The sequence below is a fragment of the Cricetulus griseus genome, chromosome 3 (assembly GCF_003668045.3).
Source record: "Cricetulus griseus strain 17A/GY chromosome 3, alternate assembly CriGri-PICRH-1.0, whole genome shotgun sequence".
Lineage (NCBI taxonomy): Eukaryota > Metazoa > Chordata > Mammalia > Rodentia > Cricetidae > Cricetulus > Cricetulus griseus.
In genome coordinates, this window is record NC_048596.1 from 60,579,632 (window position 1) to 60,596,858 (window position 17,227).

At 42.7% G+C, this 17,227-nt stretch overlaps 1 protein-coding gene across 1 annotated transcript; it reads right to left on the reverse strand.

The window, feature by feature from the left end:
• Window positions 1-8,556: 8,556 nt before the first annotated feature.
• On the reverse strand, window positions 8,557-12,097 carry LOC100763253 (olfactory receptor 13G1). Its single transcript, XM_027409043.2, has one exon. The coding sequence runs from the start codon at window positions 10,286-10,288 to the stop codon at window positions 9,362-9,364; it is 927 nt and encodes a 308-aa protein (XP_027264844.1). The 5' UTR covers window positions 10,289-12,097; the 3' UTR covers window positions 8,557-9,361.
• Between the last annotated feature and the right edge of the window lie 5,130 nt (window positions 12,098-17,227).

Consider the following 17,227-nt stretch of genomic DNA (forward strand, 5'->3'; position numbering starts at 1 on the left):
TATTCATAATACCAGTTCGAAAAATATATAACAGAAAAGCCAGATATAAACAGAAAACAGGATGGATGGAGTCCAAAGTTTAAGATGAGCACAACAACTGTTCACAATGAAGTTATGTGGGTTCATGTGGAGGGAAATGAACTCACAACCTGATCTATAGCAGAAAATGCATAGCTGTGTTACCTCTTAATTATTGTGACCTGGATAAGAGGATGTAGAGGACATCCAGGATCATGAAAATGTCCTGCATCTTTATGGAACTGGGCTATGTGGAAGGAAGTGTTCTGTAAAACACATTGAATAGTTAAAAAAGATTCAAACCATTTCCTTTAGTGTACTTTGAAAAGTATAAAGAAAAATTACTTTAAGTTGTTAAATTTTGTTTAACCATATCCTTGAATTCTAGCTTGAAAATATTTTAAAAGTGTGTTAGAGCAAATGGAGTGTATATTCAGATTCAGAGTATGGGAGCACATGCTTTAAGGTGGAGACAGGAGGCACCAGTGAGAAAGTGTAGAGCTCAACCTCTATAGAGTAGGATTAATACTGAGAGGCCACATGGAGACATGTCTTCTGAACAGTGTAACACAATACCTTCGCCACTCTAGAAATCCCATAGCAACATCTACACTTGTGTTCATTTTACAGTAGTGAGAGATGGAATGTGAGTGTGTGCACAGCACCAGACAGGTCTGAACTGAACACACAAAAACCTGTGATTCCATAGCATGTGTGCTGAATGTTTTGGTTAAATCTATGTGAACCACATTAGTAAATAACACGCTCTACTCAAGTTCACTAAGAACACTTAGAATGGAGAACAGAACAATTACAATGAATGTTTGAAGCCTGATAAACACTAGAAGAAACACTGTAAAACATAGAGATGATAGGTACCCACCCTTCCCTCTTCTCATAATTCCATCCTGTTCTTTTGTGAATTTAGTTTTGATTGCTAGTGTGCCCCTTTGTACCTAAGGGGTCACAGGAGAATCTAAAATCCAGGTAGGGAGATGGGGGGGCAATTCACAACAGCCCCACATGTCTACATGGCTGCCTTGATAACCTTTTGAAACAGAGCCTCACCTAGGAGCAAAGAGCTGAGGAGCCTCACCAAGGTCATAAACTGGAGTGTCTGCAGTTTGCTTGGTAGAGGAAGCATCTACACTTACAGCCCTGTTATCACAGTCCTCTCCTTCTTAGTAATTTCCTGATATGTAAGGCCACACAGAAGAAATTGTTTCTTTAGGTGACTTCCAGTCTGGTCAGTTCTGTCCTGTAGCAGACAGGGAAAGGCTAACACTTACAGAGCTGGGCCGGGGCTTTTGACACAATGGAGGGTGAAGGTCTTTTCTGTACCTCAACAGTGGACTCTGGACAACAGGGTATGAAACTCTGTCTGTGACATTTTCTCACAATGTCCTGTGGATGTCATAGCCAAACAAGACAACATTCAAGTGCTGTCTAGTCATCAATACAGACATTAGATTCATCTAAATCTGTTGATATAACTTCAAAATTAGTGCCAGCTTTGAAGGTGATGAATGAGGAAGTCAGTTTTTGATACAAACGGAAAAACAGACATAATAAACTCTCTTATTGTGATGAGAAGTTAGACAATCTGCTGTTTATACAATGGAGCATGAAAACAAATCTTTCTATCATAATCTGTTTTCTGACCTAGCCCTCTATTCTCAAAATCAGGCCTCATTGAGAACATGAGTTGATGTCCCCTGTGCTGATATCCAAACACTGGGACACATGTCACTTTTATGATGAGGTTTTTGCTTTGGAGTTCCATTGTTAGTCAGTAGAATCACATAGTGAAGGCACATAGTTTTCACTCACCTTTCCATGTCACAGTGAATTCAGGCAACAGATGGCTCCCACACAGGTTCACACTGCTGAGCACAGTCTCCTTTCCTGTGATCATCAAGTGTTTAGTGTCCCTCTGAAGTTCTTTCTTCCTTTGTGTAGAGGTCACTGGCCTCTACACACAGAAATTTCTGGTCACAGAAATACCTGTGATTTACTGAGACTAGGGACAAGTGTTTGTCCTAGTGCCTCCTGGGATAGATATTCAAGGAGAAAGCTCTTAGGATCAATTAAAGTGGACTCTTGGCTTCATGACTCAAACTCCCTGAAGATTGCCATACATAGAGGAGGCTGGTCAGGGAAGTTGCATCTTGTGGGCAGGAGCAATCTTCTCTCAATACCTTCGTCAACCAACACTCTGCATCCATGTCCCAGAGTGTCACTGGGATTCTAATGCCCTGAGTGGAAGGTCTCACCATGATACAAATCGACTCTTCTGTATTCTGCTGAGAGTACTTCCTCCAAATTGGACACACACAGGCAATGGCTTTATTCGAAGTATGTTGTATTTTCTATGCCCCCTTCCTCTTCCTACATGCAACCCTTTCAATGTATTGTTAAGAATTAATGTTCCGATCATATGAATGGGGGGGCTGTTGTCAAGACAACAATGGGGAAAACCAGAGACAACTGACACAAACTAGTGGGAGTTCATGGACTCTGGATTGACAGCTGGGGAACATGCATGGGACCAAACTAGACTCTCTGGATGTGGGCAACAGTTATGTGAATTGATTTGTTGGGGGCACCCCTGGCAGTGGCTCAAGAACCTGACCTAGGGTTATGAACTGGCTTTTTCAGCCCATTCCCTATGGTAGAATACCTTGCTCAGCCTTTGTACAGTGGGGAGGGGCTTAGTTCTGACTCAACTTGATATGCCAGATTTTGGACTCCCCAAGGAAGGCCTTATTCCCTCTGAGGAATCTATGGGAATGGGAAGGGAGGGAAAGGAAGAGAGAGAAGGGGAGGGAGGGGTAACTAGGTTTTGTATGTAAAATGAAATATAAATTTTTAAATAAAAAATTATTAAAAACAAATTAATGTTCCCTCAGCACTTCAATTTTGTTTGTTATATTTTTAAGAATTTAAAATATTTATTCATTTTATTATGTATGCAGCTATCATTATATAGACTTAATAGGTTATATTTAGGAATATATCTATATCTATATATTTATATGTGTACAATAACAATTAGCAATAAAAAGAGGTCATGTATTTATTGGAGTAGACTAGGTAAGGTTATATAGGAGGATTTTGAAGGAGGAAAGGAGAGGCTAAAATGCAATCAAAGTATAGTATAGAAAAATTTAAAAATAAAAAACCTAAAAGTTTTATATGATACCTGATACCTCATAAATGAGACCTAAATAAAAGCATTGTTATTAAAATTTCTAATTATAAAACAATTTTATACAATATATTATAATCACCATTTCCCCTCTTTCAACTACTTCCAGATACTGTGAAAAACATTTCAGACACAAAAGCTTAAAATGGACATATATTGAAGAATGATGATGTAAGTAGTGAAGCTCACACTACAGCCCTATTGTACAACAAAATGAGTACTTATTCAACTTTGAAGTATGCTATCAGGAATTGAAAATATTTTATGGATAAGTAATGGTTGTGCCAGATATTGAATCATATTGGTCTTTGCTTTGAGAAGTGACAAAGAATTGTTCAATAAAGAACATTTACAGAAATCAGATTGGTGACTATCCTAACTGTCATCGTAGAATCTTCATCCAGTGGTTGAGGGAAGCAGATACAGAGTTCCACAGCCAAAAACTGGGCTGAGCTCCAGGAGTCCAGTTGAAGAAAGGGAGGAGGGATTACATGAGTATGTGTGGGGGTCAAGATCATGATGAGAAAACCCACAGAGAGAGAGCTGACCAGAGATAATGGGAGCTCATGGGCTCTGGACTAACAGCTAGGGAGCAAGCATGGGACCAACCTAGACCCTCCACATCTGGGTGACAGTTCTATAGCTTGGTCTTTTGTATGACCTGTAATTGGAGGTTTCTCTCCCACCTGCCAGTTCTGAAATAACCACTCAGAGGCTTAATATTACTTATAAATGCTTGGCCAATGGCTCAGGCTTATTACTAGCTAGCTCTTACAACTTAAATTAACCCATTTCTATTAATCTAGATGTTGCCATGTGGCTATGGCATTATCAGTCTGCTGGCATGATGCTTCTTGGTTGGCTCTCGTATCTCTCTGATTCTCCCCTTCTCCGGAATCTCTTCTTGGATTTCCTACCTGCAGTATCCTGCTTTGCTATAGGCCAAAGCAGCTTTATTTATCACCCAATGAGGGCAACACATATTCACAGCACACAGAAAGACATTCCACATCAGGAGCCCCTGGCAGTGGGAAGATAACCTGTCCCTGATGCATGAGCTGACTCTTTGGAGCTTATTATTTCCTATGGTGAGATGCCTTGTTGCAGGGGAGGGGAGAGGAGCTTGGTCCTGCCTCAACTTGATATGTCATGCGTTGTTGACTTCCATGAGAGGCCTTACCCCTTCAGAATGGATCTGGGGGAGTCCACTGGGGAGGAGGGTAAAAAGAAGGTGGGGGGAGGGAACAGGAAGTGAGGAGGAGGGGAAACGGTGGTTGGTATGTAAAATAAATAAATTTAAAAGATGACAGTGCAAAGTAGCAGTGCAAAGAATTGGCACCTACAATAATATCACAGAGGCAGAGTGTGGCAGTAGCTGGACTTGGGGAGCCCCCTGCAGAAAGAACCACAGGGTTATTCAGGTGGACTTTCCATGTCAGCTACAAGCATCTCATTTTCTTGAGGACTCAAGAGACTTTCAGTCTTATTGGAGGAGGTGGTAGCTGCCCAGTACCAAGGCTGCTCTTTAGGCTACTCAACATGGTCCACATGGGGAAAAATACAAGACATCACTAAAGGACAAAACTGGCCATCTAAAACATGACTAGAAACTTGAAATATCTGAGGATGCAAGGTGAGAGCATGTGTGAGTGATGCTTTAGAAGCTTTCACTATAGGATTCGATGACTATTTGAATGATAGAGGTAAGATGAAACAGGATACCTTGTTTGATTCATGGAACAGGAATTTCCCAAGAGACTATTGCAAGAAGAGTATAGAAGATGATAACAATACACCACGGAACTCACGGGAAATGCTGTGACCATGGCTTTGGCTAATGGCAGAATGCAGCTTTATAACCCAATGTAATTTTTTTCTGAGAGATCTGGCTACCATGGCATTGTCTGCATCTCCTCTGTGCTGAACAAGGTTCTTGTTAGTTTAATTTCTGAGGAAAACACCATCTATTTCCAGGGATACATGGATCACCTCTTTTTCCTTGTGTGGCCCATTATTTTCTGAGCTGCTGCTGCTGCCAGTCATGTCCTACACAATTTGGTCATCTGCTTTCCTCTGCACTACAGCTCTAGGATAAAGGACACTTATGTGGGGAATTGGCTATGGCACGTGCTCCATCTGTGCCCTAAATTATTCTATTAATGCTGCTCTGATGACATGGATGACATGGCTATCATTCTCTGGATCCAAGGACACCCACTTCGATGACACTTCCCAGTTCCTACTCCTCTCAAGCAGCACCTCAAGTGTGGAAAGCACCATGACTCTTATGGCTGATGACTTTTCCAGGGGTATCAGCCTCCTGCCTCCTTGCTGTCTCATGGCTGTATCAGTACTGGCATCTAGCACATGTGCTCAGCTGAGGGAAGCAGAAGGTCTTGTTCACCTACTCATCCCATCTGTCTTAGTTAATTTTTCTATTGCTCTGAAGAGACACCATGAACATTGCAACTCGTATAATGAAACATTTAATTGGGGTGGCTTGCTTACAGTTTCAGAGGTTGAATTCTTTATCATCAGGGTGGGGAGCCTGCAGATATGATGCTGGCTACATCTTGATCAGAAGGCAACAGGAAGTTGACTGGAACACTGGCAAGTATCCTGAGCATAGAAAACCTCAAAGCCAATTCTCACAGTTACACACTTCCTCCCACTGCACCAAAGCCACACACCCTTATAGTTCCACTTCCCTATGAGATTATGGGGTGCTATTACATTCAAACTACCATGTCACCTCAGTGCTCTCTATTATCATCCATGTTCTGTGTCTGCTTCCAACTACATTCCAGAGAGAGGTTAATGCCTGTGGTGATATACTAGGTCCTGAGCTATATGAGGAACCATTTCACTTGTTCTTCTTTTGTCAAGGAAGCTCTGAAGAGACTCTTGCACCTTTTTCTTTCTTTCTTTCTTTCTTTCTTTCTTTCTTTCTTTCTTTCTTTCTTTCTTTTTCCTTTCTCTCCATTTTTTTATTTAACTTAGAAATGAGATTTTTTTACATGTCAATCCTGTTCCCTCTTTCTCCCCTTCTCTCATGCCCCCCCAACTAACACTCTACTTATTCTGTAGCCTTTTTACTCCCCAGGGAGAGGGAGGCCTTCCATAGGGGGTCTTTTGAGTGTGTCTTATCCTTTGGGATATGGTCTATGCCCATCCGCGTATATCTAGGCTCAGGTAGTATCCCTCTATTTGGAATGGGCTCTCAAAGTCCATTCCTATGCTAGGGATAAGTACTGAGCTACTACAAGAGGCCCCATAGATTTCTGAGGTCTCCTCACCTACACCCACGTTCCTGGGGGTCTGGATCAGTCCCATGCTGGTTTCCCATCTATCAGTCTGGGAATCAATAGCCCCCTTTGTTCAGGTCAGCTGTTTCTGTGGGTTTCACCAGCCTGGTCTTAACCCCTTTGCTCATCAGTCCTCCTTCTCTGCAACTGGATTCCAATTCAGTTCAGTGTTTAGCTGTGGGTGTTTTCTTCCATTCCATCTGCTGCTGGGTGAAGGCTATAGGATGGCAAAGAAATCAATCATCAATTACAGTATTAGGGGCGGGCATTTAAGGTAGCCTCTCCTCTGTTGCTTAGATTGTTAGTTGGTGTCATCTTGTGGATCTACAGACATTTCCCTAGTACCTGATTTCTCTTTAAGCCTATAATGGCCCCCTCTATTATGGTATCTCTTATCTTGCTCTCCTCTATTCTTCCCCCAACTCAAACTTCCTGGTCCCTCATGTTCTCCTCACCCCTTCTCTTCTCCCCTTCTCATTCTCCTAGCTCTGTCTCCCCTCCCCTCATGCTCCCAATTTGCTCAGGAGATCTTGCTCCATTCTCGTTCTCCATGGGACGATGTATGTCCCTCTTAGAGTCCTCCTAGTTTCCTAGCTTCACTGGCTGTGTGGATTGTGGGCTGGTAATCCTTTGCTATATGTCTACAATCCATACATGAGTGAGTACATACCCTGTTTGTCTTTTTGTGACCTCTCTCAGAATGGTTTCTTCTAGTTCTATATATTTGCCGGCGAATTTTAACAATCCATAATTTTTTCCTGCTGAGTAGTAATCTATTGTGTAAATGTACCATATTTTCTGTATGCATTCTTCAGTTTATGGGAATCTATGTTGCTTCCATGTTGTGGTATTACAAATAATGCAACTATGAACATAGTTGGACAGATATGCTTGTTGTATGAATGTGCTTTTTTTGGGTACATGCCTAAGAGTGGAATTGCTGGATCTTGTGGTAGATTGATTCCTATTTTTCTAAGGAATGACCAAACTGATTTCCTAAGTGACTGTACAAGTTGGCATTCCCACCAGCAGTGGAGGAGTGTTCCCCTTTCTCCACATCATCTCCAGCACAAACTCTCATTGGGAGACTCTTGCACCCTTTTCACTATTAGTTGGAAATATACAGGCTGTTCTGAAAGTGTAAGCCTGTCTCCCACCTGCCTTGTTAAAAGTATCTTCCTGGTTTTGTGCCTTGGCTATGGCCATTATAGAAAATTGCCTTTAAATTCAGAACCTGCACATGTCCTTTTTGTTCTGTGTTAGTAGTTTTGATTAGCCCATACTTATCTAGGCCCATCAAATAAATATAAATACATATCACAACCTCCCCAAGTCCTGATGCGTGCTCTTTTTTTGCATAGAAAGTCATGTTGCCTTCCAAAAGGACACAAGAGAGCCTTGCTTCTCTGATCTACATTCTTGCTTATCAGCTACTACCGCCTGTGTGTGTACATCACTGTATCAATATGAATATTGGTAAATATGTGGTCTGTTCTCAGTGATTTCTCCCTAATTTACATGTGGTCAAGCTTTGTTCTTCAGCTTTCCAGATGCTACCCCTCAGTCTTCCACACTATAAAATCACTGAGTGCAGAGCCATGTAGCAGTATAAGGTGTAGACCAAATGCTTCCTTACCTTGTAGCAGCTGGGAACAGAGGAATTTAAACTAGTTTCTCCTTTCCACCTGTCCCATGGTTGCCTTCCACCAAGCACATGGAGGTAATATCCACATTGAAGATGTGGGACAGCTACTCAGTGAATCCTCTTTTGAAACAATTTAAAGATAATCATGGAAGTGTCTCTCAGCAATATTTTTGGAGCTCAATCCACTCAAAGTGACAATGAGTATATTAACCATCACAACCATAATCATTGTCATGATCCTCTGTTACCTGCTGTTTTTTCCATACTGCTTACCTCATCTGTTTGTTTTTTTAAAATCTGTTCTGTATTAGTCACATGAGCCCATGTAATATACACATTCTGTGAAAGGTTCAATGTATACATACTCACACCAAAATGAATGCATTTGATAGGTTATTTATTTCTGAGTTCCTGTCACAGTGGAACAGAACTCATTAACATACAATATGTAGTGTTGAATAATAGCAACTCTTGAAGGGTGGTCAGGTCACACAAAGCTTTTAGAGGCAGGAGAGATGCTGAGGTACAAGTTAGAGTTGTGATTTCGAAAAGTTCTGTAATGACATAGGGACTGAAAAGAGGCCATCATTCCAGTCTCTGGTTCTGGTCTCACATCTTTGGATGTTGGAGTCAGGGAAGGTTCCATAGGGATCATAGACTCTCAGTCTCAGCCCATAACTCAGGTCCCCTATGAGCGTTTTCTTCCCTCAAAATGGTGGATGAACCAAGTATCAGGGAAAACTGTGAGATAACAGTAAGAAAGATGACAACAGTCAGATCAGGCCAGCCAATGTCTAAAACAAGTGTGCTTAGGGCACACTTGTTGTTCTTCATCTCTGTAACCATTCATTCTTGGACTTTTCTGCAGAAGATCAAAAAATGGGGTTCACTAAAAGGTCTATACTAAACTACATTTGATTCAGTGAGTCATAGAAACATCTTAACATTGAATAACAGTGAACTTGTAAGCACACAATTCTATGTCCAAAGCAGAAATGGTTAAAATTATCTAAATCACTCAAAAGACTAGGAGTCCGGTATTATCTGATAGACAGTATGATGTTTCTTCAATCAGACCATGACTTAGCCTGTGTCCCCCAGAATCAGGAGATGCATAAAAGAAGGTCTTGAGTGATCTCTTTAGCTCCTTGCCCACTGCTTCCAGAGCTCTTCTCCAACTCAAAGTCATGAATGGGGAAATAAAAGTTTTTTAAAGGATGTTTTGAATTCCTTGTTTCTCAATGTATAGATCAGGGGGTTCAGAGAGGGGGTCACAGTGGTGTACAGAACAGCAATGGCCTTGTCCAGGAGCCCAGCAGTTCCTAGAGCTGGTCGGACATAAGTATAGAGCACAGTGGAATAATAAAGGGTGACCACAATCAGGTGAGCAGAGCAGGTGGAGAAGGCTCGCTTCTTGCCCTCAGCTGAACGGATGCGCAGGATGCTGGCGATGATGAAGCCGTAGGATGTCATGGTCAATAGGAAATTCAGGCCAGTTAGGAACATGTCTGCAATGACAGTCATGATGTCGTTGATAAAGGTGGGACTACAGGACAGCATGAGCACAGAAGGGATCTCACAGAAAAAGTGTGTGATGAGATTGGGACCACAGAAGGACAGCGGCAACACCAGACAAGTGAGCACCAAGGAATTGAGAGCCCCTGTGAACCACACAAAGGCTGCAAGGGCCACACAAGCCCTGCCATTCATGAGAGTTCCATAGTGCAATGGCCGGCAGATTGCAAGATAGCGGTCATAGGCCATGGCAGAGAAGAGCAGAAGCTCAGAGCCCAGGACCCAAGAGAAGATGAACATCTGTGTGAGACATCCCCCGTAAGATATGGTGTTCTCTGTCACCAGGCTCTGCAGGACCTTGGGCAGGACAGTCACAGTGCAGATCACATCCATCAAAGCAAGGTTAACTAGGAAAAAATACATGGGGGTGTGTAGGCTAGGACTTCTGTGGATGGTTGTGATAATCAGGCCATTGCCAACTATGGCCATGGTCAACAAGATAAAGAAGAAGCAGAAGAGGGCATCCTGGAGCCAGGGGTCATCCACGAAGTTTTGCAGGATGAACATGGTCACAACTGACTGGTTCTCAGAAGCCATGAGTAACACTGTCTGCGCTCAGGATGGGAGTTGTAGTTTGAGCCTCGGGAAAAAGAAGAAGTGAGCTTTATTCTGATTAACTAAAAATAATTTTAAATCTCAGTTAATCCTGTCTGTGTAGTAAGGAACCTGTTATGGTAAGAAAATTTAAATTGTATTCTCATTTAAAGGCTAAAGGGGATAGCAGCCCAAGGACACAACCCACATAGGCTGTGTCGGTGAACATGGGTGTATCCTGAATGCACAGTCCCTGAACATATGGTTCTATATGTGCTGCAATCAAACCACCAGGAGGGAGAGATGGCCCTGCTCATGAGAGCCACCCAGGACACAGTGACTGGAGACTGTGGTATAGATGCTGGGAAGACATAATTAGTCATCAGTGGGTCTGTGGAAGGATGTAGGGGCAGTGGTACTGGCTGCTTGTCTGAGAGTGTGGGAAATAACATACAGAACATTAATTGAATGACAGACTCTCTGGAGACAGAACCAATGCTGTCTTTGTGACAATGTGGCTTCTCATGCAGGCGACAACAATGCCCCCAGAATTTTCATTCTTGAAACTCTAGTCCACTAGGACCTTAATCTAGGGGATATCATTCAAGACTCATACTCAACCTGTGGAGAAAAGTGAGGTCTCTTGAGGATCCAAGGTTGTCTCTCAACCCCTTGAGCCATAGGAACTCAGCTGGTCCCAGACACAGCTTCTGCAAAGCTGCTCAGAGAGCCATCTAAAGGCACCAAACAATGCCTGTCAGAGTCCACATGGCAAGTCACTGTCCAACATGCAAATGGAACACTCAGACCAGGAATGATGAGAAAGCAGGCCTCTGTTGAGAAGATAGGAGTTGTGGAGACCCAGATTGTGGGGCCTGCTGGACTATGTATATACTGCTCACTTGTCACTTCCTGCTACCAGACTCTACCAACAAGCGTATAGTGAAGGATACGTCCCTGAGTGTGAGTTATGAATCAGAATTTAAGGCCAGGCTGACAGGGACAGGTAACAGGACTTTCCATTGTGTCTGCTATGTGAAAGGCACCCAGTATGACAAGCTTCTCTCACCCAAGTATCCAATCTAACATGAAAATACATTTCAGGTTTCACAGTAAAGAATTTCATGTATTTTCAGAGAACAGTGTTCTAAAACAGAAAATGGTCCTGGACATTGATTTTCTGGTGCTCCCCACACACTATGTGCCACACCCTGCACTCTATCTTACAGTACTCCAGACGGCTTGGCAGGGAAGAGGGGTGTGGGTGGGTGACTATGCTGTGCCAGCTCTGGTCCCATTTTAAACCCAGCAAATTAAGCTCATTGTGATGGTTGCATAGCATGGGCTGGGAGACCAGGGAATCTCCTCCTGGGGTCAATCTTCATTCTTTGTTTTCACAGGACCTCAGACCAAGCTGCACACAACAAGTAGCCTTTCTGATTCACAAAGAGCTCCAGTAGTTATTGGGCAGTGGCTGTGGTGTGTACACGGTGTCCCTGAGAACTGTGAGTAATAGATCCAGCTGCCAGATTTAGCAGATGAAATACAGGAAGCTAAGATAAGCAAGAGCACACTTTCAAAAACGTGTCTCAAATCCTGCCCAGGAAATTCCAAATCTAAATGGTATTTGTTACTGATCTAAAATGCAATTTAATCTGGGCTTCCTCTACTTTTTTGGCCACTGATGTCCACTCAAGTCCATACGTCCCTTACCCTATGTGTATCTGAGGCCAACAGAAATTGAGGATGCCTTTGGTCAGCATTCACACATCTGAGAGATGAGCCACCATGTCAAACCATGTGAGACTCTGCTCCCTGTTCCCCACTTACCTCCAGTATTTGCCCTATAGTTGCAGGTACAGAGGGGGCAGGAGCAGCCTGCTGTCTGAGTTGTCTCGGCAGCCTGACTATATAAGAAAACAGTGAGGTTTGGGGTCATTCCTCCTCCTGGGGAAAGTTAAATGTCCTCTCCAGGTTATCCCCACTGCAATGATGGTGAAATGTCCATGGTTCACAGGTGCCCCAGAGAGGCTGAGTTGATGCAGGAACTCCTGCTGGATTGTACCCCAAACACCCCCAATCATCCTCAGTCACCTCTCTCTTTCTGTTTGAGGGAATGAGACATACTTACTCCAAAATTGCAACTGGCCTGTTTCTACCATGTTTTAGTTTAATTGTGATCAAGAAACATGGGAAGAAAATATCTCTGTTTCCAAAAGTCTGGAAGAGTCATACAAGTGTGACACCTACCTGTAGGTCCACAGGCATGGGGCTGGGTATCCAACAAAGTATGTGAAAAGGAACCTGGAGGGATGAGAGAGAGAGAGAGAGAGAGAGAGAGAGAGAGAGAGAGAGAGAGAGAGAGAGACAGAGACAGAGAGACAGACAGACAGAGAGAGCGAGAGAGAGAGAGAGACAGACAGAGAGAGAGAGAGAGAGAGAGAGAGAGAGATTTTACTACCAATTCTCCAGCCCTTTATCTCACTTTACTTCTCTGTGATAGCTCCTGGACCTGTTGATTTTCCTCTGTGGATATTAGAAAATCCATAGGAACACATTTATGTACACCTGTCATTGAAGACCCTGTGGCTCTAACCACCTCCCCCAACTCTATAAATGCATCTCCTTATGGAACAACTGACCAGAAAGAAAGGACAGAGCTAACTGAAGCAGCAATACACCTTAGGGGGGTTGAAATGAAGGATATTTTCCAGATGAGTCCCCAAGACTTTGACATAGGGTGGGTGACTCCTGCCAGAGAGATGCTTCTGGACCCTATGGAAGAGAGTCAGCTAGGTCATGTCCTCACCACACCATTTGGGCTTCACACGCCTTTGTCCGCAGGAGTACAGAGGTGTCTGTTAGCTTCAGGTAATCCTGGCTTAAATCTAGATAGCTTTGGCTGTGTGATGCAACCCAAGGCAGCCATGGCCCCAAGAGAGGCCTGCTCCAGGGCCCTAGCTGAGCTGGCCTTGCAACCATCTGTCAAGTCTAGAGTGGAAATTGGAGGTGGAGAGGAGCTTGGCCCCAAGGGAGGATGGAAAAGGCACAGGCTCTGCTTGCTGTGACAGGAACTAAGATGCTTTCCCAGCTGGAGCTCTTCTCTTCATATCCAATCTCAGTTAAAGACACATCAGAAAAGGGCTCAGGGTCAGATGTTCACGGGCTTAAGTTCACCAGGAAAAGTTCTCAGATTTCTCCAATTATGGGTCAACATTGCTTGCATTAGAGTCTTTAATGACCAAGTTCATGTGGGAAAGGGACAGCCTGCTCATTGTATCCTGACCTTGGCAGACATAGGCTGAGTCTCAATGTGAGCCAGAGCAGACAGGAGTCCAAGATACCAGGGTGTTCTGTTGCATGCCTCAGCCCCCCACTAACACTAAGGGCTCCTTGATGCATGGGTTGTAAGGTAGGGGAGTAAACCCCTTCTCCATAGGTACAAGAACAGAGACTCCAGACATTTTATATGAGTATTTATCTACCTGCTTTACTTGGTAACAAAAACAGAAGAGCCTTTAAAGGCTCAAACATTCAGTGAAGGAGGGGGCTACAGGAGGAGAGAGCCTATGATTTTTCTTAGGGAACTGGTCAGGGTGTCAGGGTTCTCTGTGACGACTTGGTAGACTCTCTTGGCAGTTTGAATGTTGATTGACCCTACATGTGGTTATTCTAGTTCACTGAGCACTTCCTAGGTCACATCTTAACACTGTAGTCTGCCTCCTAGAATTCCAGGACCTGATGCAGCATGAAATTCAAAGGCAACTTGGCTTTTTTCAATATGTTCCAATTTATGCAAAAAGAAAACAAACAAAAAACATACATGCACATCAGAAAACATAAATCTACCACACAAAAGCATACAACCTAAAAAGACAGACCATCCATGCAGTCAGAGGAGAGCAGACAAACACAGGCATGCAGTGGCCACCTTCACTCCTATGCCAAAAATCAAGAGGATAGGAGGTTGTCTCTGTTCTATGCTGCAGACTTGATCTACAGTCATGTCTCATCTCTCTTATCTTTCCCAAATATCCAGACTTCCAGAACAACTCACCCATTTGTCCTGTGTCAAGTGCACATTTGCCAAAAATGTCTACTTTCATTTTGTTCTCAATTTGCAAATTTGTGGGGGTCACAGTCTGGGTTTTTCCGAGTCCATATTTCCAAAAATGTGCTTGCTTCCACCTAGGGCTTGACAATGGCTAACTGACTCTTTAATTTGTGGCAACCAGGGTTGAATTCTCTAAGTCCGTCTCAGAGTATATCCCAGACCCCAGCCCTGAGTCTGCCATCTCCCAGGATCTCTAAATGCTGAGGCCTGCAAATGCTATGGAGTAGTAGACCACAGAGAAAAGATTCACAGACTCAACTTAGATTATTATTACCAAGTTTATTAAAACTGATAGATGGGTCACAGTCTCTATCCCTGCCCCCAAATAAATGTGCAGCCTGGAGGCAGTGAATGAAGGGCTTTTAAAGGTGAAAACCAGAGGAAGTCACTGAGTGTGTGTGTGTGTGTGTGTGTGTGTGTGTGTGTGTGTGTGTGTGTGTGTGTGTGTGTGTGTATATATATATATATATATATATATATATTATATATATATATATATATGGAGTTACAAGCCAAAGAGAAGTTCAGTGCGGCCAAGATTAAGTGGTTGATGCAACCATAAAAAATTGTCCTTGATTAGCTTCATTATCAGGTTACAGAAGCCTAAATTCAGTAGTCCGTTGGCACAGACCACCCCAGCCGGGTAAGGGGGTCCCTGGGATGAGGGTCCTGGAAGAATAGGTGGGTAAGGATCCAGTGGTGACAAACAGAAACAAACACAGAGGCAGTTTGAATCTGAGTGTGCTTTGCAGTTCTCAAACAAGGATTTTTATAGAGATATTTTCTCAGGGGATGTTTTTGTTAAACAAACCCAAAATATGACATTATTGTTACTAGACACAGGAATGCAGAAATCCAAAACACAGAATCATCCAGGGTTAATCAAAATATAAAATTGTCCTTCATTAGTCAAAACATAGGACTGCTCTTGACTAACAGGGGATCATCTAAGGCTAACCACATATTTCTTGAATCAAATTAGTATATTTTTATGGTCAGTTATTGTTTAATATCTATTACCTAGTTCTTGCGAGTTTTTGAAGTATTGAGCTATTTTAACTATTTTAACTCTTTCTTATTACAAGAGTTAAGCCCACTTTCGATAACACATGTACAACCATATGAAATTTTATTGTTGGCAAAGTTTTTGCTATTTGCACTTATGTGAATGTTATGAATGATTTAGAAAGCACTGTTGTTTTTTTTTCCTGAGATGAGAACATGGCTAGTACCCCATCTCAGAGGATGGATTCTTATCTATTTCTTTTTTTTATAATGTCAGCATTGACTTTTAGGAACATTTGGTTAATGTGAAAAAAAGGAATAGAAGAACAAACAGAAATTGCTATGAGAATCACATCCCAATAGTTTTCTCCAGCTGAGATGAGAGTTCCACAATGGTTTCCAGGAGACCACCTTCTTTTGAAGTTATCTCCTCAGTCTGTGGAACTTGTCACACAGAATCTACTGGATTTGGTGTGCCAGTCAGTGGTATGATAACCAGCAGATGGTTACAGCTGTAAATTTATGGCTGGGGTCAAGGAGTCAGGGTTTGTAAGAACTTATCTTTCAGAAACTTGACTCAGAGACAAATCACTATCAGATACCAAGATATCAGATACCTAGCAAGAAACACAGGCTCTTTAGCCATCACACCATCATGATAAGGATCTGCAAATAATGTATTTAAGAGATATGTGCATGTATATGTGTCTGTGACCCTCTTTACACTTATGCTTGGCTGACTGTCAGTTGTTCTGTTGCTTACATAGCAGTCCCAAGACTAACAACAGGAAAAACAGTTGTAAAAAAACATGTGACAGAGAAACCAACAGATCAAACAGACCAAGGCCAGGGTGTACAGATGTTACTCTATTGTCACCATAGCTGAATTAAAAATAACCTAGGAAATCACTGAGGGACACTTCTGTCCATGCATCTGAGACCATTTCCACTCTGTGTGGGTAACTCTAGGGACTGGGGACTAGAAAGCCCAGATTAAAGGAGAAAGCCAGTTGAGCACAGGTGTTCCTCTAATATGTGTTCTGGGCCACCACAGAGGAAAGACACTTCCTCTCCCCCACATCCTCCAGGGCCATAAAGCCCTGTCTCACAACAGACCAATGCAGAGCACCAAGTGCCATTGACTGAATCCTCTGAAACCATGACACCCAATAAATGTTTTGAAAAGGGATTTTGTCACAAGGATGAAGATCTGATTAACACAACTCACCTGATTTGCATCACAAGCCCTGGTGTAGTCCAGCACCTAAAAAGAATAAGGAAGTTGATGAAGACTGTGTTTAGTCAGAAAAGGACCCAGCATCATTTCTGCAGCAGTGGCTGCAGATGCCACCCTTTCTCCACTGAGTTGTCTTCCTACCATTGTCTCAGCGGTGGCTGCAGATGCACTTCCTGTCCCCATTCTTTCCTCAGCCTCCTCAGAGTGTTTGAAGGATTTTAGCCAGGAGTGTTTGGTCAACACAAAGCAGACTCCATTTTTAATGCATGCCTTTTGACTATCAGGAGAAGTCTTAGACTAGGGTTCTCTGAGAATTCTTCCAACACAAACCATTCACCATTGTCTGGTTGGGATTTAATATCATAATGGAGTGTATTTGTTTCATAAATGTGTCTGTTGGCTTCTGAGAAAATATCAGTTTACTACTTCAAAGTCTGGTTTCCATACTTGAACAACTCAAAATTCTCAGCTGCTAGAAAGGGAAAGAGTGAATGTATTTCCTTCATGGAAGCCTCTTGTCCCTTATTGTATGTGCCACACCCCTTGAAACAACATGTATTTTATTTACTTTTTATTTCCCACCTAG

Bases quoted from the DNA above. Each gene is read 5' to 3' on its own strand.
- LOC100763253 (XM_027409043.2), bottom strand. From the start codon at position 10,288: ATGGCTTCTGAGAACCAGTCAGTTGTGACCATGTTCATCCTGCAAAAC.